Source organism: Carcharhinus amblyrhynchos, unplaced genomic scaffold (assembly GCF_965287045.1).
Source record: "Carcharhinus amblyrhynchos unplaced genomic scaffold, sCarAmb.v2.hapA scaffold_500, whole genome shotgun sequence".
NCBI lineage: Eukaryota > Metazoa > Chordata > Chondrichthyes > Carcharhiniformes > Carcharhinidae > Carcharhinus > Carcharhinus amblyrhynchos.
The window spans coordinates 16,283-37,500 of NW_027650240.1; the positions used below are offsets into that span (position 1 = coordinate 16,283).

At 47.2% G+C, this 21,218-nt stretch overlaps 1 protein-coding gene across 1 annotated transcript in view; it reads left to right on the top strand.

The window, feature by feature from the left end:
• The first annotated feature begins 20,398 nt into the window (after positions 1-20,398).
• plcxd3 (phosphatidylinositol-specific phospholipase C, X domain containing 3) overlaps positions 20,399-21,218 on the top strand; it is a 37,537-nt gene continuing 36,717 nt past the window's right edge. The window contains exon 1 of the mRNA XM_080183967.1: positions 20,399-20,558. Coding sequence (XP_080040093.1) covers positions 20,459-20,558 — 100 coding nt within the window. The 5' untranslated portion in view covers positions 20,399-20,458. The remainder of the gene's footprint in view (positions 20,559-21,218) is intronic.

The window sequence follows — 21,218 nt, forward strand, 5'->3', positions numbered from 1 at the left end:
TGGGGAGTATTCCCTCACACTCCTGAGTTGTACCTTGTAGATGGTGGACAGGCTTTAGGGATTCAGGAGGTGAGTTACTCACCACAGGATTCCCAGTCTCTGACTTGCCCCTGTAGTCCTGGTGTGGCTAATATGGTTAGTCCAGTTCAGTTTCTGGTCAATGGTAACACACAAGATTTTGAGACTGTTAAAAAAGCACTTGGGGCAGCACAGTGGCATAGTGAATAACACTGCTGCCTCATAGTGCCAGAGACCTGGGTTCAATGCTGGCCTCGAGTAACTGTCTGTGTGGAGTCTGCACATTCTCCCCGTGTCTGCGTGGGTTTCCTCCGGGTGCTCCGGTTTCCTCTCACAGTCCAAAGATGTGCGGGTTAGGTTGATTGGCCGTGCTAAATTGCCCCTTAGTGTCAGCACGATTGGCAGGGTGAATGTGAGGGGCTATGGGGATAGGACCTGGGTGAGATTGTTGACGGTGCAGACTCGATGGGCTGAATGGCCTCTTTCTGCACAGTAGGGATTGTCTGAGTCTGTGAATCCTTGGCTGTATTAATAAAGGAAAAAGGATGGCAGTCGTTTCAGCGTTTATGAAACATTACTGGGCGACAGCTGGAGTATCTGAAATCATGAATGGTTTAATGGAATTAATGAGGAGAAATGTTTACACTCACAGACGGTTCAGTCATTGGACACAGATTGAAATGATTGGCAAATGAATCAGAGGTGACTTTGTGAAATACACTTCTGTAAATCGCGTTGTTCTGATCTGGAATGTAGTCTAAAAGCTGACGGAGAAAGAGCCAATAGTAACTTTCCAGGGAACATTCGATAAACACGTGAAGCTTGTACAGGTGATTTGGATAGAGGAATGGAATTAATGGAATAGCTGGACTATCCCACAGCTTCTAGAAGGATAATGGACTGAATGGCCACATTCCGTGAATGGTAAGATGTTGACTTGAGCAGATGTTTGTAGCTGTCACTCTGGTGGTTGTCTCAGGGAGTGCCTCGCTCTATCTGACCCTGCCAGCCCCAGGTGCTAACCCCACTGGCCTGCTGTGTTGGGTGAGAGGCTTACAACAGGATTCAGGCTGGGTGTTCCCATGTTCTCGGACTCTTCCACCAGGATCTCACCTGAACCTGGTCCAAACTCATTCGCATTCATTTCAATTCCATTGGTACAGTTGACTGCAGGAGCCTCCTCCCCACCCCCCTCTCCACACCCCACCTCCCCCCTTCCCCCCCCCCCCCCCGAGCAGGAGGTCACCCAGGTGCACCCACCAGGCACCAGAAGATTTTTGGGAGATTTGCACCCGCTGTCTTTTGGATTAAACTGAGGCTCCGTCTGCCCTCTCAGGGGGAAAAATACAACTGACCCACTAATAAGCAAAGAATCCTCCTGTCCCCTGGTCAACACATTACCCAACCAATCAAAAGCAAATCATTCTGATCACATGACTGTTTTGGGGCCCTTGCTCAGTGCAATTGGTTGGCAGGTTTCATTGTATTGAGTCCACAACACGGCAAACTATCGATGTTGTTTCGAGAGTTGCCTCGTGCTTCATGTCGTTAGTGTACGCTTAAACTGGACCAGCAGATGGGCAACACGACAGCTCAGTGACTATCACTGTTTGCTGTGCAGACACATGGATTTGGGCCGGTGTCTGTGGGAGTTTGCGCATTCTCCCCATGCTTGCGTGGGTTTTCTCCAGGTGCTCCGGTTTCCTCCCACACCCCAAAGATGTGCTCTTAGGCTGATTGGTGTAACAAATTGTCCCTAAATTAGTCTCCCCTCAATCTGGTTTCCAATGGGAGTACCATAAGCGTAGATGAGGGTCATGGGTGGAAGAGGGAACTCACAATGTTAAAATGGCGGCGTGGGCTCGTTGGGCCGAAGGGCCTGTTTCCCGTGCTGTGTTGTTCTTTGTTCTTTGATTCCAGCTGGTACTGCCCACTCAGTGCTCCACCTGCGTACCCACCCATCATTACACACACCCTCCTCATACACACATATCCAACTTCCCCTCAAATACATCTGTGCTATTTAGAGACCAGGAATACTTTTCAAATCCTAAATCCCAGTTATTTAACTAAGGAATGGAGCCACAAAATTCCGAAAACAGATGAGACTTTACTGTAGAGGAGTTAAACAAAGCAAACACTAAACATTATCTTCAGTTCTCTCCTTTATTTGTGATTTCTACATGAATCAACAGGCAAATTGTTGTCAATTATAAACATGTATTTTAAATGGAAGATAAAGCTAAGACAGATCTTCTGAGCAGTTCACACAATCTGTAGATCATTAAATACTTTCAAACGCTGTCTACCTCATGAAGAATTTCAGCTATACTCCCTGGAAGAGCTAAGGCAGCTGACAGAGGGGTACCCCACCAACTCAGATTCCACAGACACAGTCCTCCAAAAACTGCTCTGGCCTGCAAAGTTCCTCACGTGGCCTGATGGTGCTGATCCATCAATGTTATCTTTGGGGATCGATCAGCTCACTTGGGGGGAATGGTTGGTTCCTATTGCAGAGTGACACCAACAGTACAGGTCCATTTCCCCCACCAGCTGAGGCTATCTCCCTTCTTCTCAACCTTGCAAATGATACAAAGATATGTAGAGGGACAGGTAGTATTGAGGAAGCAGGGGCCTGCAGAAGGATTTGGACAGGTTAGAGAGTGGGCAATGAAGTGCGGATGGAATACAATGTGGAAAAGTGTGGGGTCCGGGTCCACAGGACTCTTAAACCGGCCTCGCAGGTGGAGGATGTGGTCAAGAAGGCGTATGGTGTACAGGCCTTCATTAATCGAGGGATTGAGTTTAGGAGTCGGGAGGTAATGCTGCAACTTTATAAGACCCTTGTCAGGCCTCATTTGGAGTACTGTGCGCAGTTCTGGTCGCCTCACTATAGGAAAGACGTAGAAGCTATTGAAAGGGTACAGAGGAGATTTACAAGGATGTTGCCTGGATTGGGAGGCATGCCTTATGAAGATAGGTTGAGGGAGCTGGGACTCTTCTCCCTGGAGAGACGAAGGTTGAGAGGCGACCTGATAGAAGTTTATAAAATGTTGAGAGGAATAGATAGGGTGGATTCTCAGAGGCTATTTCCCCGGGTTGAAATGGTCGCTACGAGAGGACACAGATTTAAGGTGCGGGGAGGCAAGTACAGAAGTGATGTTAGGGGTAAGTTTTTCACTCAGAGGGTGGTGAGTGAATGGAATCGGCTGCCGTCAGTGGTGGTGGAGGCGAACTCGCTGGGGTCTTTTAAAAGACTTCTGGATGAGTATATGGGGTTTAATGGGATTGGGGGTTATAGATAGGTCTGTAGGTTGGTAGGTGATGATGTGATCGGCGCAACTCGTGGGCCGAAGGGCCTGTTTGTGCTGTAGTGTTCTATGTTCTATGTTCTGCACTTTGGAAGGAGGAATGGAATCAATGACTATTTTCTAAATGGGAAAATGCTTAGGAAACCAGAAACACAAAGGGACTTGGGAGTCATTGTTCAAGATTCTCTTAAGGTGAACGTGCAGGTTCAGTCGGCAATTAGGAAGGCAAATGCAATGTTAGCATTCATGTGAAGAAGGCTAGTACACAAGAGCAGGAATGTACTTCTGAGGCTGTATAAGGCTCTGGTCAGACTCCATTTGGAGTATTGTAAGCAGATTTGGACCCCATATCTAAGGAAGGATGTGCTGGCCTTGGAAAGGTTCCAGAGGAGGTTCACAAGAATGATCCCTAGAATGAAGAGCTGGTCATGTGTGGAATGACTGAGGGCTAGAGGTCTGTACTCATTGGAGTTTAGAAGGATGTGGGGGGATCTTATTGAAACTTACAGGATACTGCGAGGCCTGGATAGAGTGGATGTGGAGAGGATGTTTCCACCAGTAGGAAAAACTAGAATCAGAGGGAACAACCTCAGGCTAAAGGGACGGTCCTTTAAAACAGAGATGAGGAGGAATTTCTTCAGCCAGAGAGTGGGGAATCTGTGGAAATCTTTGCCACGGAAGGCTGTGGGGGCCGGGTCATTGAGTGTCTTTAAGACAGAGATAGATAGGTTCTTGATTAATAAGGGTTCAGGGGTTATGGGGAAAAGGCAGGAGAATGGGGATGAGAAAAATATCAGCCATGATTGAATGGTGGAGTGGAGTTGATGGGCCGAGTGGCCTAATTCTGCTCCTGCGTCTCCTGGTCTTATGGGATTCTAGTGATATTCATTTTCACATTTAAGGAGCAGCTGCAGCAACTCATTCCCAGTTTCTGGATCTGACCTTTGTTATCCTCAGCCTGCCTGTACTGCACCACTGAACTCTCTATCCTCCACCAAGCCCAGGCTGATCTGTGCTGTTTAGTACCTTTCAGCAAGGCGAAGTCTCCCCAGAAGTTGTGGTTTCCAATCTCATTTTCCGTTTTCATTTCCTCAGAAACTGGGATGATCATTCTCTTTTCTCTCTTCCCCTTTTCAGTTTGGTTCTATCTCAGCAGAATCCAAACCACAGGTCCTGAGACACATTTGCCTCAGCGACACCCTGAGTTCCACATTCTCACCACTCTTTGAATAAGGAAGTTTCTCCTGAATTGGGAGAATTTCACAGGAGAATTTCACAGTAACTTCATTGCAGTGTTAATGTAAGCCTCCCTTGTGACTAATAGATAAACTTTAAAACTTTTTAATTACCTGTTAAGACTTACTCATTCACATTTTATTTTCTGTGACTCTGATGTTGAGTCCCTGACAGGTGGAAATGTGTCCTACATTTCCCTTTCAAAAGTTTTTATACATTTAAAGAGCAATTGTCAGGTTTCTCTCTGAGAGATGAAAGTACAAACACACTCTGACGAAGGGAACCCAGATTTGAAACGCTGGGTCTATTCTTCCTTGATGTGGAGATGCTGGTGTTGGACTGGTGTGGGGCTCAGTAAGAAAGTTCACAACACCAGCTTAAAGTCCAACAGGTTTATTTGGTAGCACGAGCTTTTGGAGCGCCGCCCCTTCATCAGGTGAGTGAAGCAGTGTTCCGAAAGCTCGTGTTACCACATGAACTAGTTGGCTTTAACCTAGTGTTGAGAGACTTTATACTGTGTCTGTTCTCTCTCCACAGATGTTGTCAGGGTTGCTGAGATTTCCCAGCATTTTCTCTTTTTGTTTCAGATTCCAGCATCCACAGGATTTTATTCTATCGAACAAAGTGCACCCTTTCCTGATAGTTATAACCTCTCACTTCTGATGGAATCCTTGTAGACCTTCTTGAAGAGCCTGCAGTGCCCCAGTACACTTCTAATAATGTAGGCAGGGAGAGTTGAAATGCCAGTTACTAGGGGACGTAGATTTAAAGTAAAAGGGGGAAAGTTTAAAGGGGATGTGAGAGGCAGCTTATGAATGCAGAGGACGGTAAGTGCCTGGAACGAGCTGGGAGTGGAGGCAGCAGGAGCAGATACAATAGCAACGTCCAAGAGACATCTAGACAGAGACATGACTAGGCAGCAAATAGAGGCATAGGGACCATATAGAGACAAAAGGGCTTTAGTCTAGAAAGGCTTTGCGTCAGCAGAAGCTCGATGGACCGAAGGGCCCTGATCCTGTACTTTCCTGATCTTTGTTGGAGCTCCACAAAGTCTGACCTTATTAAGCTTTTCTTGTCTATTCCTTGAGGAATGAATCTCAGGGCTTTGTCTGTGATCTTATTAAACCCAGAGCAGTACATTCATTTATTTTTACCTCAAAGCAGGAGACCTTGTGGCTCCGTAGGGACTAACTGCCTCTGCGGCAGAAGCCGTGGGTTCAAATCCCACCCCAGGGCCTGACGATCAAGGAAGTTGTGTCAATGCAGGGCCAAACCTGTAAATCACCCCAACACGCACGGAGAGAGATTCCTGTGTGAGAGAAAGAGTCTCTCCCATCATTATCCACAGCTCCAGTGACAACATGCAGGTAAAACTGTGTGTTGCCACAGCAACTCAAACTCCCTGAATGAACTGAGCCACCATCAGATCGCTCTGCCACACCGATAGAGGGAAGGTTTAATCGAGAAAACACGGTGGGCGTGCAGGGTTCTGGTAAAACCTGGACTCCTGACCTCACCCCACCCACCCCAAGCTTTAACCGGGTGGGAATCAGTTAGCAGACTGTGAGGAATCAGGCTGAAACTTTAATTACGATAATAAGGCTGTAATCCTCATTGTTGTTTAGTTTGGGATGATTGGGATTCCCAAATCCTCTGTGGCTACATCTTGGCCAAGCGGAGGTAAGTGCTAAAGCCTCCTGGATTTAACTTGTCTCTCTGACTAAACCCCATCTCCCACCACCAGCCTCCCCACCCCCCCCTCAAGGCTTCTAATCCCACCCCACCTCCCCCCCCAAGGCTTCTAATCCCACCCCACCTCCTAGTCAAGGCCCCAAGACTCCCAACTCAGGCGTCCAGCCCCCAGACCTCGAATCCGCTCCCCAGGCCCTTGAATCTAGAACCCTACAGTGCAGGAAGAGGCCCTTCGGCCCATCGAGTCTGCACAATCCCACCCAGGCCCTACCCCCATATCCCTACATATTATACCCACTAATCCCTCTAACCTACACATCCCGGGACACTAAGGGGCAATTTTAACATGGCCAATCACCCTAACCTGCACATCTTTGGACTGTGGGAGGAAACTGAAGCATCCGGAGGAAACCCACGCAGACATGAGGAGAATGTGCAAACTCCACACAGACAGTGACCTGAGCTGGGAATCGAACCCAGGACCCTGGAGCTGTGAAGCAGCAGTGCTAACCCACTGTGCTACTGTGCTGCCCCTGTTTCCCCATCACACCCCTGAGGTCTCCAACCTCGCTCACCTGGAAACCTGGGATTTGCAGTCCCTTCTCCGGGATTGCCTCCTGGGATCACCCCCCCAGTCCCCCACCCCCCCACCCCTCCCCCATCCCTCCACCTTCCCCAGGTTACAGCGAGTTGGTCCTGAGACCCTCACCGTGTGATTCAATGTGAAAACTCTGCAGCACGCGGAGGTGCTGTGAGATCTTGTGGTCTTTTGGTTCTCAGACATCGGGAAGAAACTCAGTGTAAGATTGGGAAGACAGGCGCTCCCTATCTTCCATTTACCCATTCTACCTGGAACGAAAGGAGGCCCTGGTTTGAACGTTCCTCCTACCCTCACATTGGAGTTTAATCTGACCTCCTCCGGAACACCCACAATTATCCTTCAGCTCTTCACAGATACTTACAGACAACACAACAAGATAAAAGGGGGATTTTTGACTTCAGGATTCCCTGAGGCTTTCTGACTCCCCACACCCAGCAGGTGGAGCCTTCTTCATAGAATCCCTGCACTGCAGAAGGAGGCCATTCAGCCCATTGAGTCTGCACCAACCACAATCCCACCCTATCTCCATAACCCCACACATTTACCCCGCTAATCCCCCTGACACTAAGGGTCAATTTATCATGGCCAATCCACCTAACCCGCACATCTTTAGAGACAGATCGAACATTCCAGCGCAGTACAAGCCCTTTGGCCCTCGATGTTGCGCCGACCAGTGGAATCAATCTAATGACCCTCTAACCTAAACTATTCCAATGTTATCCATATGTCTATCCCCTGACCATTTGAATGCCCTTAAAGTTGGCAAACCTTTGGAGTTCTCCAAGGATTGTGTAACCTTCCTGCCACTTGCTATTCCTGTTTAATGAACTTCAGTTTCCCATTCCAACTCAATTGTTTAACTTCATTAATAGGCCTCTCTGTAATTTGTCAAACTCTTCTGTCTAACATTTCCCCGATTGTGAAACGGTGAGACGTACGGGCTGAAATGATCGGATCTGGGTCGCTCAACAACAGCTTGATGTTATTCCTGTGCAGCATTAATACGAGTGATTTTCACCACTAACAGGGTGCTGCTGTCAAACCATTGACATCTGCTGTCACAGAAATGTGTAACGTGGTGTACGAAACTCAATGCCGGTGTGCTGCTAGGTATCTAGGCCACATCCTCCAAAGACTGGCAGTTAGTATCAAACAATATGTCCCTTCCACTGTCACAACAGGCAAGATACAGACCCAAATAACCTGTGTTTTCAAAACCCAAAGCACAGGGGTGCTACAGTGGTTAACACTGCTGTCTCACGGCGCCAGGGATCCAGGTTCAATTCCTGGCTTGGGTCACTGTCCGTGCAGAGAGCCATCGAGCCCTACAATGCAGAAAGAGGCCCTTCGGCCCATCGAGTCTGCACCAACCACAATCCCACCCAGGCCCTACCCCCCATATCCCTACATATTATACCCACTAATCCCTCTAACCTACACATCCCAGGACATTAAGAGGCAATTTTATCATGGCCAATCAACCTAACCCGCACGTCTTTGGACTGTGGGAGGAAACCGGAGCACCCGGAGGAAACCCACACAGACACGGGGAGAATGTGCAAACTCCACACAGACAGTGACCTGAGCCGGGAATTGAACCTAGGCCCCTGGAGCTGTGAAGCAGCAGTGCTGCCGTGCCACCCAGTGGTTACCACTGCAGGGTCTGCACGTTCTCCCCGTGTCTGCGTGGGTTTCCTCTGGGCGTTCCAGTTTCCTCCCACAATCCGAAAGATATGCTGGTTAGGTGGATTGTTATGTTAATTTCTCCCTCAGTGTACCCGAACAGGCACCGGATCATGGCAACTAGGGAATTTCACAGTAACTTCATTCCCACGTTAACATAAGCCTTACTTGTGATTAATAAATAAATTAAGAGTATTGATAGGCAGAGGGATCTGGGTGTACAGGTACACAGGTCACTGACAGTGGCAATGCAGGTGGAGAAGGTAGTCAAGAAGGCATACGGCATGCTTGCCTTCATCGGCCGGGGTATTGAGTTTAAAAATTGGCAAGTCATGTTGCAGCTTTATAGAACCTTAGTGAGGCTGCACTTGGAATATAGTGTTCAATTCTGGTCACCACACTACCAGAAGGATGTGGAGGCTTTAGAGAGGGTACAAAAAGATTTAAGAACATAAGAAATAGGAGCAGGAGTAGACCATCTAGCCCTTCGAGCCTGCCCCGCCATTCAATAAGATCATGGCTGATCTGAAGTGGATCAGTTCCACTTTCCAGCTTTCTCCCCATAACCCTTAATTCCCCTGTCTATCAGAAACCTATCTACCTGTGACTTAAATATATTTAGTGAGGTAGCCTCCACCACTTCAACGGGCAGAGAATTCCAGAGATTCACCACCCTTTGAGTGAAGAAGTTCCTCCTCAACTCCGTTCTAAACTGCCCTCCCCTTTATCTTGAGGCTGTGCCCCCTAGTCCTACTGTCCTTTCTGAGCAGGAAAAGTCTCTCCACCTCTATCCTATCCATCCCATTCATCATCTTTTATGTCTCTATAAGATCCCCCCTCATCCTTCTAAACTCCTTTAAATTTCCCAGGATGTTGCCTGGTATGGAGGGTATTAGCTATGAGGAGAGGTTGGAGAAACTTGGTCTGTTCTCACTGGAGTGACGGAGGTTGAGGGGAGACCTGATAGAAATCTACAAGATTCTGAGAGGCATGGACAGAGTGGATAGTCAGAAGCTTTTTCCCAGGATGGAAGAGTCAATTACTGGGGCACAGGTTTAAGGTGTGAGGGGTAAGGTTTAAAGGAGATGGACGAGGCAGATATTTTACACGGAGGGTGGTGGGTACCTGGAACTCGTTGCCGGGGGAGGGAGTGGAAGCGGATACGCTAGTGACTTATAAGGGTCTTCTGGACAAATCCATGAATTGGATGGGAATAAAGGGATATGGTCCCTGGAAGGGTAGGGGGTTTTAGTTCAGTCGGGCAGCATGGTCGATGCTTGGAGGGCCGAAGGGCCTGTTCCTGTGCTGTAATTTTCTTTGTTCTTTGATACTTTCTGCATGATAATACCCTAAACTTGCTCATTTAGCCACTGATGATGTATTCTTCACGACCCTTGAGGATAAATCTTCCCTAAGAATTCCTTAAAAGTCAGTTGTAAAGTGTGCTTCACAAGTTTTCCAGTTCACTTGAGGTCGGTCTGCTTACATACCCTGAGAATTACCAATGTTTGCAGATGATACAGAGTTGGGTGGGAGGGTGAGCTGTGAGGGGGATACAGAGATGATTCAGTGTGATTTGGACAGGCTGAGTGTGTGGGTATCTGCACGGCAGATACAATATAATGTGGACAGATGTGAGGTGGAGCAATAATAGGAAGACAGATTATTACTGGGATGGGTGTAAATTGAGAGAGGTGGATACTCAGCGAGACCTTGGATGTTTGAGGAGGAGCTTCCTCACTCAGAGAGTGGTGAGTCTCTGGAATTCTCTGCCCGTTGAGGTGGTGGAGGCTACCTTGCTAGATATATTTGAATCACGGGTGGATGGGTTTCTGATAGACAAGGGAATTAAGGGTTATGGGGAGAGGGCGGGAAAGTGGAACTGATCCACTTCAGATCAGCCATGATCTTATTGAATGGCGGGGCAGGCTCGAAGGGCTAGATGGCCTACTCCTGCTCCTATTTCTTATGTTCTTATGGAGTCCTCGTGCATCAGTTGCTGAAAGTAAGTGCACAGGTACAGCAGGCAGTAAAAAAGGTAAATGGTATGTCCAGTTCACCAGAAACCTGTCCAGGTCCCTCCATGCTTAAGAAAGCCCCACCAACACCTCTACTTTCTCAGGAGGCTAAGGGAATTCCGCATGTCCACGATGACTCTCACCAATTTTTATAGATACACCATAGAAAGCATTCTTGTATTAAGTTGATCTTTCTCTACACCCTAGCTATGACTGTAACACTGCATTCTGCACTCTCTCCTTTCCTTCTCTATGAATGGTATGCTTTGTCTATATAACATGCAAGAAACAATACTTTTCACCGTATACTAATACATGTGACAATAATAAATCAAACCAAATCAAAATGTTGGCCTTCATAGCGAGAGGATTTGTGTATAGAGATAGGGGTGTTTTGTTGCAGTTGTACAGGACATTGGTGAGGTCACACCTGGAGTATTGTGTGTGCTTTTGGTGTCCTTATCTGAGGAAGGATGTTCCTTGCTATAGAGGGAAGTGAAGGTTTACCAGGCTGATTCCTGGGGTGGCAGGACTGTCGTAGGAGGAGAGACTAAGTGGGTTAGGATTATATTCACTGGAGTTTAGAAGAGTGAGAGGGGATCTGATAGAAATTTATAAAATTCTAACAGGGTTAGACAGGGTAGATTCAGAAAGAATGTTCCCGATGGTGGGGGAGTCCAGAACTGGGGGTCAGAGTTTGAGGATAAGGGGTAAACCTTTTAGAACTGAGGTGAGGAGAGATTTCTTCACCCAGAGGGTGGGGAATGTGTGGAATTCACTCCCACAGAAAGTAGCTGAGGACAAAATGTCTGATTTCAAGAAGAAATTAGATATAGTTCTTGGGTCTAAAGGGATCGGGGGAAATTGTGGGGGGGAATCAGGATATTGAATTTGATAATCAGCCATGATCATAATAAATAGTGTAGCAGGCTGGAAGGGCCAAATGGCCTCCTCCTGCTTCCCATTTCTATGTTTTCCTGATAAACAGACTAAAGGATAGTGGGGGGGGATGCAGAATTCTTAAAATGTGTGCAGGAGAAATGTCACATTGGGTATGTTTCTAACCCAAAGGCAAAGGAATCAGAAGTGGATCTAATTCTGGTGACTGAAGGAGATGAAGTGCATTGCAGTGAGAGAACATCTGGACAGTAGCGATCAAAATATAATTTGATTTGACACAGCTACAGGAAAAGGGCAAAGGAAAGTGAAGATGGGAGTGTCTAACTGGAAGAGATTACGTTTCAGTGATTCGATAATGAATCCAGCACTAAAGGATAGGAAACAAAGATTGATCAGTGTGACGTTAATGCTCCTTTATAAATCATGATCTCCGGCGCTCTCACAGCTTCAGTGTTTCTCATTGCTGCCAGGCTGTCTACCAGATGTCTTTTTATTGCTCCTTAAGTGGCTTAAACGAGAGTTTGTTTATTTTTACTGTAGGATCTTTTATGGCTCTACTTTGTTAGGAGAAAAACTGGTTGGCAGGTCCATAATCATAAGACCATAACACATAGGAACAGAATGAGGCCACTCGGCCCATCGAGTCTACTCCGCCATTCAATCATGGCTGATATTTTCTCAGCCCCATTCTCCTGCCTTTTCCCCATAACCCCTGATCCCCTTATTAATCAAGAACCTATCTGTCTCTGTCTCAAAGGTCAGGTGACAAGAGCTCTTTCATTTTCAGTTCTGAGCTGTAGGTTTGAGTTTTTGGATTTTTAGAAGGGGCAACAAACTGAGGAAAAATGTTTCTCTCTCCATGTTTTATCTGGGAATTCTGCTAGTTATCTGAAAGCAAGGTCTTGTCTTTCTGAAGAGGGTCTCTGCTGCTGGTGTCTTGCCTAGAGTCCCTGGTGTTTTGGGAAGCTGTTCTGCCTTCAAACTGTTCTGAGTCTATCCAGAGAACTGCAGAATTCAACTAAAGGACTCAATTCCAGTATCACGTGATCACTTGTCTATTAAACCAGTTTGAAGGGTCTTGTTTATGGTTTGATTGGAACAGCTTTGATATATTTGTTGAGGGTTATATATTATCATGGTTGTTTTGTTTTTGTTTATAATTGATAAAAGTTATTGTTAATTTTTTCCCGTACAAGTTAACTATATTCTTAATTAAACTTTGTTTGCTAAAAGCTCCTTAGTGGAAAGTCCAATGTATGTAAGAATTATACAGTAACTTGTAGGATTATTGACAGGCGGAGAGATCTGGGTGTACATGTCCACCGATCACTGAAAGTGGTAATCCAGTTGGATAAAGTAGCCACGGCGGTATATGGCATGTTTGTCTTCATCGATCAGGACATTGAGTATAAAAATTGGCGGGTCGTGCTGCAGCTGTACAGAACCTTAATTAGGCCTCACTTAGAATATTGTGCACAATTTTGGTCACCACACTGCCGCTAGAATGCTTTGGAGAGGATATTGAAGAGGTTTACCAGGATGTTGCCTGGTCTGGAGGGCATGTGACCCTTAATTCCTTTACTATCCCCAATTTTTTACCATTTAAGTAATAGTCCATTTTGCTGTTATTCCTACCAAAATGGATGACCTCACATTTACCAACATTATACTCCATCTGCCAGACCCTCGCCTACTCACTTAGACTATCTATATCCCTTTGTAGACTTTCAGTATCCTCTGCACACTTTGCTCTGTCACCCATCTTAGTGTCATCTGTGAATTTTGACACACTACACTTGGTCCCCAACTCCAAATCATCGATGTAAATCATAAACAATTGCAGTCCCAATTCTAGGCACACCACTGTTTAAATGGGCAGAGAATTATAGAGGCACACCGCTACTCACTGGTCGCCAACCAGAAAAACACCCATTTACCCCCATCTTTGCTCTCTGTTAGTTAACCAATCCTCTATCCACGCTAATACATTACCCATAACACTGCACCTTTACCTTATGTAGCAGTCTTTGGTGCGACACCTTAGAACATAGAACATAGAACATTACAGCGCAGAACAGGCCCTTCGGCCCACGATGTTGCGCCGACCAGCTTTTAAAAAAAAACAACACTAACCCACTAACCTAAACCAATCCCATTTCGTCCATAAACCTATCCACAGATCTCTTAAACGCCCCCAAACTAGGCACATTTACAACTGCAGCTGGCAGGGCATTCCAGTCCCTCACCACCCTCTGGGTAAAGAACCTACCCCTGACATCAGTCCTATAACTACCCCCCCTTAATTTAAAGCCGTGCCCCCTCGTGCTAGCTTTCTCCATCCGAGGAAAAAGGCTATCACTATCCACCCTGTCTAAACCTCTAATCATCTTATATGTTTCAATAAGGTCCCCTCTTAGCCGCCTTCTTTCCAGCGAAAACAGCCCCAAATCTCTCAGTCTCTCCTCGTAGGATCTCCCCTCCATACCAGGCAACATCCTGGTAAACCTCCTCTGCACCCTCTCCAAAGCCTCTACATCCTTCCTGTAATGTGGGGACCAGAACTGCACACAATACTCCAAGTGCAGCCGCACCAGAGTTGTGTACAGTTGCATCATGACGCTGCGACTCCTAAATTCAATCCCCCTACCAATAAATGCCAAGACACCGTATGCCTTCTTAACAACCTTATCTACTTGATTCCCAACTTTCAGGGATCTATGTACACATACACCTAGATCCCTCTGCTCCTCCACACTATTCAAAGTCCTCTCATTAGCCCTATACTCAACACATCTGTTATTCCTACCGAAATGAATTACCTCACACTTCTCCACATTAAACTCCATAAAATACCTTCTGGAAATCCAGATGCACCACATCCACAGGTTCCTCACTGCCCACTGCACATGAATGTTCTCCAAGAATTCCACCAAATTAGTCAAACATGACCTGCCCTTCATGAATCCATACTGCGTATTACCAATGGGACAATTTATATCCAGATGTCTCACTATTTCTTCCTTGATGATAGGATTCAAGCATTTTCCCTCCTACAGAAGTTAAGTTAACCGGCCTATTGTCTACCTTCTTTTATAAACAGTGGCATCACGTTTACTGTTTCTGAATACACATCTCTTTAACCTGTGCTTAACCCTCTCTCCACTCACATTGTCTGTACCTTTAAGACTTGATTACCTGTAAAGACTCGCATTCCAACCATTACTTGTAAATTGAGTTTGTGTCTGTATATGCGCTGTTTGTGAACATTACTATCACTCACCTGGTGAAGGGGTAGTGCTCCAAAAGCTTGTGGCTTGTGCTACCAAATAAACCTGTTGGACTTTAACCTGGTGTTGTGAGACTTCGTACAGCATTTACTGCCCATCCCTAGTTGCCCTTCAGAAGGTGGTGGTGATTGATACAATTGAGTGTCTCTCTCTGGGCTATTTCAGAGGGCAGTCGAGAGTCAGCCACATTGCTGTGGTGCTGGAGTCACATGTAGACCAGACCGGGTAAGCATGGCAGATTTCCTTCCCTAGATGGGTTTTTCCGACAATCCACAATGGTTTCATGGTCATCAGTAGATTCTTAATTCTAGATAGTTTTATTGAATTCAAATTCCACCATCTGCTGTGGTGGGATTCGAACCCGGGTCCCCAGAATGTGAGCTGAGTTTCTGGATTAATCGTCTAGCGATAATACCACTTGGCCATCGCCTTCCCTTTGTCGGCCCAAATTGGACAACCTCACATTTGTCAACGTTGAAATCTGTTTCCACAATTTTGCCCAATCACTTCACCCAATCGATATCTATTTGTAATTTTCTGATACATTTACCTCTTGCTTCATAATTATCAACATATCTGTCCTTTCCTTATCTTCGTTTGCAAAACCGTCTGTCTTCAAGATGTGCAGTTTCCTTTTCTAATGGAACAGTATACATCCTGGTTGCTGAGTGAAACCAGGGTACAGCTGGTAGATGGTGATGTTTCACCCCCTCCGTGGGTATGGGAGTGATGCCAGGGGACAGGAGGACTGCATCGTTACACCCCCTACACAAAAAGAGGAATAAAGCAGACTGTCAATGATGGGTAAGCGACTAAGAGGGAATTCAGAATTCTTCGATAGGCGTATACACTGTCAAAAGAAGAGTGGGATCAATAAGGGACCAAAAAGGGGATGTACCCGTGGAGGCAGCGGGCATGGCTGACTATCTAATCAATATTTCTATGTCTTTACCAAGACCACGGGGATAGAGGAGGCAATTCAGAAACCAGAAGGATTTAAACTTGATGAGGGTCAGATGGGCTGGACAATCCATCTGCTCAATGTTGTACTGAAAGTCGACAAAGCCCTGGGACCGGATGAGATACATCCAAGGATACTCAAGGAAATGAGATTGAAGATTGCAGAGGCACTGGCCTTAATCTTTCCGTCTTCCTTAGACTCAGAACTTGTGCCAGAGGGTTGGAGAATTGCAAACGTTACACCTTTGTTCAAAAAGAGGCATGGAGATAAAGCCAGCCACAACAGGCCAGTCCACTTCACCTTGGATGTTCTGAAGCTTCTGGAAACGATAACTTGGGACAGAATTAATCATCATCTGGACAGATGTGGGTGAGTTAAGGAAATCTAAGATGGATTTGGTCGGGGTAAATTGTGTTCACTAGCTTGTTGGAGTTTCTTGAGGAGGTTGATGAGGGTAATCCTGCTGATGTGGTGTACATGGGGTGGGATTTTACAGCTTCGCTCATCCCAAAATCCCACCTTAGGTCAAAGAGCCTTTCCCTGGCCCCTCGCCCTCTCCGATTCCCACAGTGGGACGGTAAAATTCCGGCCGTAGACTTTCAGGAGGCATTCGATATCGATACAATGTCACACAACAGGCTGGAGAGAAAAATGATAACTCATGAAATAAAAGGAATAGTAATGGATACAAAATTGGCGGAGTGACGGGAAGCAGGGTAATGGTTGATGGATGATTTTGGGGCTGGAGGAAGGTTTGTAGTGGTGTTCCTCAGGGACCCAGAGTTCAGACTCCTGCTCTTCCTTACATAAATGATCTTTGCCTCGGCAAAGCAGCCAGTATAACTAAGGATCCCATACACCCCGGACATTCTCTCTTCCACCTTCTTCCTTCGGGAAAAAGATACAAAAGTCCGAGGTCACAGACCAACTGACTCAAGAACAGCTTCTTCCCTGCTGCTGTCAGACTTTTGAATGGACCTACCTCGTATTAAGTTGATCTTTCTCTTCACCCTCGCTATGACTGTAACACTACATTCTGCACTCTCCCCTTTCCTTCTCTACTTTGCTTTGTCTGTATAGCACGCACAAGAAACAATACTTTTCACTGTATCCCAATGCATGTGACAATAATAAATCAAATCAAATATTAAGTTGATCTTTCTCTACACCCTAGCTATGACTGTAACACTACATTCTGCACTCTCTCCTTTCCTTCTCTATGAACAGTATGCTTTGTCTGCATAGCGCGCAAGAGGCAATACTTTTTACTGTATGTTAATACATGTGACAATAATAAATCAAATCAAATCAAATGTTTGTGTGCAGGGGACAATTTTCACATTTGTGACTGATACAAAAGTTGGAAGCTTTGCAGACTGTGTCGGGGATAGAGTAAAGCTTTAAAAGTTGGTGGAGCTGACAGCTGATTTTTAATAGAAGAAATGTGATTTTTTTGGAAGAAGATGGAGAGACAATATGGAATAAGGGGGGGCGTTCTCGTAGGGTGTAGGAGCAGAGGGAGCTTGCTGTAAACATGCAGGTTCAGAATATGGTTAATAAAACATAATATTCTGGGCTTTATTAAAGGGACATAGAGTACAAGAGAAAGCTATCTGTGTGGCAGTGTACACACGTCTGTAAGAATTAGGCTCAAAACACAATAAGAACAGATGTTTCACATTCAGAGGGGCAGGGAGTTGACTGAAATGTAGATTGGAGTTACAGAAGGAAATTAAAACAAGGACAGAAGGGGGAGGAGGATACTTACACCCAGAAAGTAGCAACACAGAGACAAGGGCAGAGAAACTGAAGATCTTCAAAGCTTCCTCTTGTTCCCTGCGTGACGCGCTTTGGAACATTTTTCGACATTGAAGATGCTTAGAAATGCAAATTATTGGAGAGAATCAGGAATATAGAGAGAGGTGGGTGGGTTAGAGGATAGGGATGAGTAACAGAGGTAAGGGACTGGAAAACAGCAAGTAATAATACAGTCCGAAATATCAATAACTGAGGAGGAGGGAAGATAGATGCAAAGAGAGAGAGAGAGAGACTGATAGAGAACAGGGACACAGAGAAAGACAGAGAGAGAGAGATAGAGAGAGAGGGAGATAGAAAGAGACAGAGAGGGCGAGGGGGACAGAGAGGGAGAGAGAGGGGGACAGAGAGAGAGAGAGAGGGACAGAGAGAGAGAGGGGGACAGAGAGAGAGAGGGGGACAGAGAGAGAGAGGGGGACAGAGAGAGACAGACAGAGTGAGGGGGGGACAGAGAGATAGAGAGAGAGAGGGGGACAGAGAGAGGGAGAGGGGGACAGAGAGAGAGAGGGACAGAGGGACAGAGAGAGAGAGGGACAGAGAGGGAGACAGAGAGGGAGAGGAGGACAGAGAGAGACAGAGACAGAGTGAGAGGGGGACAGAGGGGTAGAGAGGGGGGACAGAGAGAGAGAGGGACAGAGAGAGAGGGACTGAGGGACAGAGAGACAGAGGGACAGAGAGGGAGACAGAAAGAGAGGGGGACAGAGCGGGAGAAGGGGACAGAGAGGGAGAGGGGCACAGAGAGAGAGAGAGAGGGAGAGAGTGAGAGGAGACAGAGAGATAGAGAGAGAGAGGGGGACAAAGATGGAGATAGGGGTAGAGAGGGGGACAGAGAGAGAGGGACAGAGAGACAGACAGAGACAGAGAAAGAGGCAGACAGACAGACAGAGGGACAGAGAGACACAGAGACAGGAACAGAGTGACACAGGGACAGAGAGAGAAACAGGCAGAAATTAAGAACGAATAATGTAAGACCAGAGATAGAAACACAGAGAGGAGAGAGAAATATTCAGAAAGAAACAGACTGTGAAAGACAGAAATGGATGGAATGGAGAGAGAGTGGGAACTGAAAGCAAACAGAGAGAAAAAACAAAGCAGAGAGTGTCAGTGTGACAGGGATATAGAAAATCATCGATCACTCCACATTATAAACCAAACCAGCAAATCAGAGGAACGCAAAGCACCTTTAGACAGATTCTGAAGAGGAGGAGAGAAGGACACCTGACCACAAGAGGAGAGAGAGACCGCCCCATTAACACACAGACAGAGAGAGAGAGAGAGACAGGGATAGAGAGAGACAGACAGGGATAGAGAGAGAGAGAGCAAGTGACAGAGAGAGACAGAGGCAAAGAGAGACCGAGAGACAGGGAAAAGGAGAGGGACAGACAAGGACAGAGAGACGGATACAGCAACAACGGAAGGATAAGCGTGGCCACATTCTGAGTCCGAGGAGTCGGGGACAGAGCCAGGCTCCCAGCCAGGGGAGGAGGAAATGTCACCAAGCTTCCAGATCCAGCGAGAGGGGCTGGAAGCATTGTGATTGGAACCAACCTGGATTACCTGAGATCCAAACCCGGAGTAACCCAAACCTGGAGTAACCCAAACCCGGAGTTAGCCAAACCCGGAGTAACCCAAACCCGAAGTAACCCAAACCCGGAGGAACCCAAACCTGGAGTAACTCAGACCCAGAGTAACTCAGACCCGGAGTAACTCAGACCCGGAGTAACTCAGACCCGGAGTAACCCAAACCCGGAGTAAACCAAATCCGGAGGAACCCAAACCCGGAGTAACTCAGACCCGGAGTAACTCAGACCCGGAGTAACCCAAACCCGGAGTAAACCAAATCCGGAGGAACCCAAACCCGGAGTAACTCAGACCCGGAGTAACTCAGACCCGGAGTAACCCAAACCCGGAGTAAACCAAATCCGGAGGAACCCAAACCCGGAGTAACTCAGACCCAGAGTAACTCAGACCCGGTATAACCCAAACCCGGAGTAAACCAAACCTGGAGTAACCCAAAACCAGAGTAACCCAAACCCGGAATAACCCATACCCGGAGTAACCCATACCCGGAATAACCCAAACCCGGAATAAACCAATCCCAGAGTAAACCCAAACCTGGAGTAACCCAAACCCGGAGTAACCCATACCCGGAGTAACCCAAACCCGGAGTAACCCATACCTGGAATAACCCAAACCTGGAGTAACCCAGACCAGGAATAACCCATACCCGGAGTAAACCCAAACCTGGAGTAACCCAAACCCAGGGTAACCCAGACCCGGAGTAACCCAGACCAGGAGTAACCCAGACCCGGAGTAAACCAAACCCGGAGTAACCCAGACCAGGAGTAACCCAGACCCAGAGTAAACCAAACCCGGAGTAAGCCAGACCCGGAGTAACCCAAACTCGGAGTAACACAGACCCGGAGTAAACCAAACCCGGAGTAACTCAAATCCAGAGTAACCCAAACCCGAAGTAACTCAAACCCAGAGTAATTCAAACCCGGAGTAACCCAAACCTGGAGTAATTCAAACCCGGAGTAATTCAAACCTGGAGTAACCCAAACCTGGAATAACTTAAACCCGGAGTAACCTAGATCCGGAATAACCCAGACCCGGAGTAACTCATACCCGGAGTAACTCAAATCTGGAGGATCCAAACCCGGATAAACCGAGATCCGGAATAGCCAAGATCTGGAATAACCCCGACCCAGAGTAACCCAAACCTGGAGCAACTCAAACCCGGAATAATTCAGACCCTTTGAGACCCGGAGTAACCCAAACCCGGAGTAACTCAATCCTGGAGCAACTCAGACCCGGAGTAACCCAGACCGGGAGTACCCCAGAGCCGGAGTATCTCTGATCCGGAGTAGAGCAGGAGTGGAGATATTTGGAGCCGGAGTGGATCGGGAGCAGAGTCAGCCAGAGCCGGAGCAGTGATGGCAGGAGGCGGGCAGGAGTGTGTGTGCCGGGCGGACTGGATGAGCAGGTTACCGGAGAAGATACACACGGTCCCGCTCAGCAGTCTGGCTATTCCCGGTGAGTCCCAGAGCGGGATAACACAGCCTGGGAACCTGTCCCAGACTGGGGACCAGAGCCTGTCCCCCTGTCTGTGTCTCTGTCTGTCCCCCTCTCTGTGTCTCCCTGTGTCTCTGTCTCCCTGTGTCCCTGTCTGTCCCCCTGTGTCCCTGTCTCTGACCCCCTGTGTCTCTGTCCCCCTGTGTCCCTGTCTCTGACCCCCTGTGTCTGTCTCCCCCCCCCCATCTCTGTCCCTGTCTGTGTCTCTGTCCCTGTCCCTCTGTGTTTATTGTCTGTCTCCCTGTCTGGTCCCTGTCTATCCATGCCCCTGTCTCTCTCTGTCCCTATCCCTGTGTGTCTCTGTCTGTCTGTGTCTCTGTCTGTCTGTCTGTCTCATTAAGCAGTTGACATTCCAGTCAAATCAATTGATACCCAGTTCACATTGCCAAGGACACATCAGTCTAGGATGTTGGGCTGAAGTTAGACTTTCAGTAACACTGGAGAATCCACCATGTCTGTGTGTGTGTGTGTGTGTGTGTGGGGGGGGGGGGGGGGGAGGTGTGTGTGTGTGGGGGGGGGGGGGGGAGATGGATGTGTGTGTGTGTGTGTGTGTGTGTGTGATGTTTGGGGGGAGATGGGTGTGTGTGTGTGTCTGTGTGTGTGTAGGGGGGAGACGTGTTT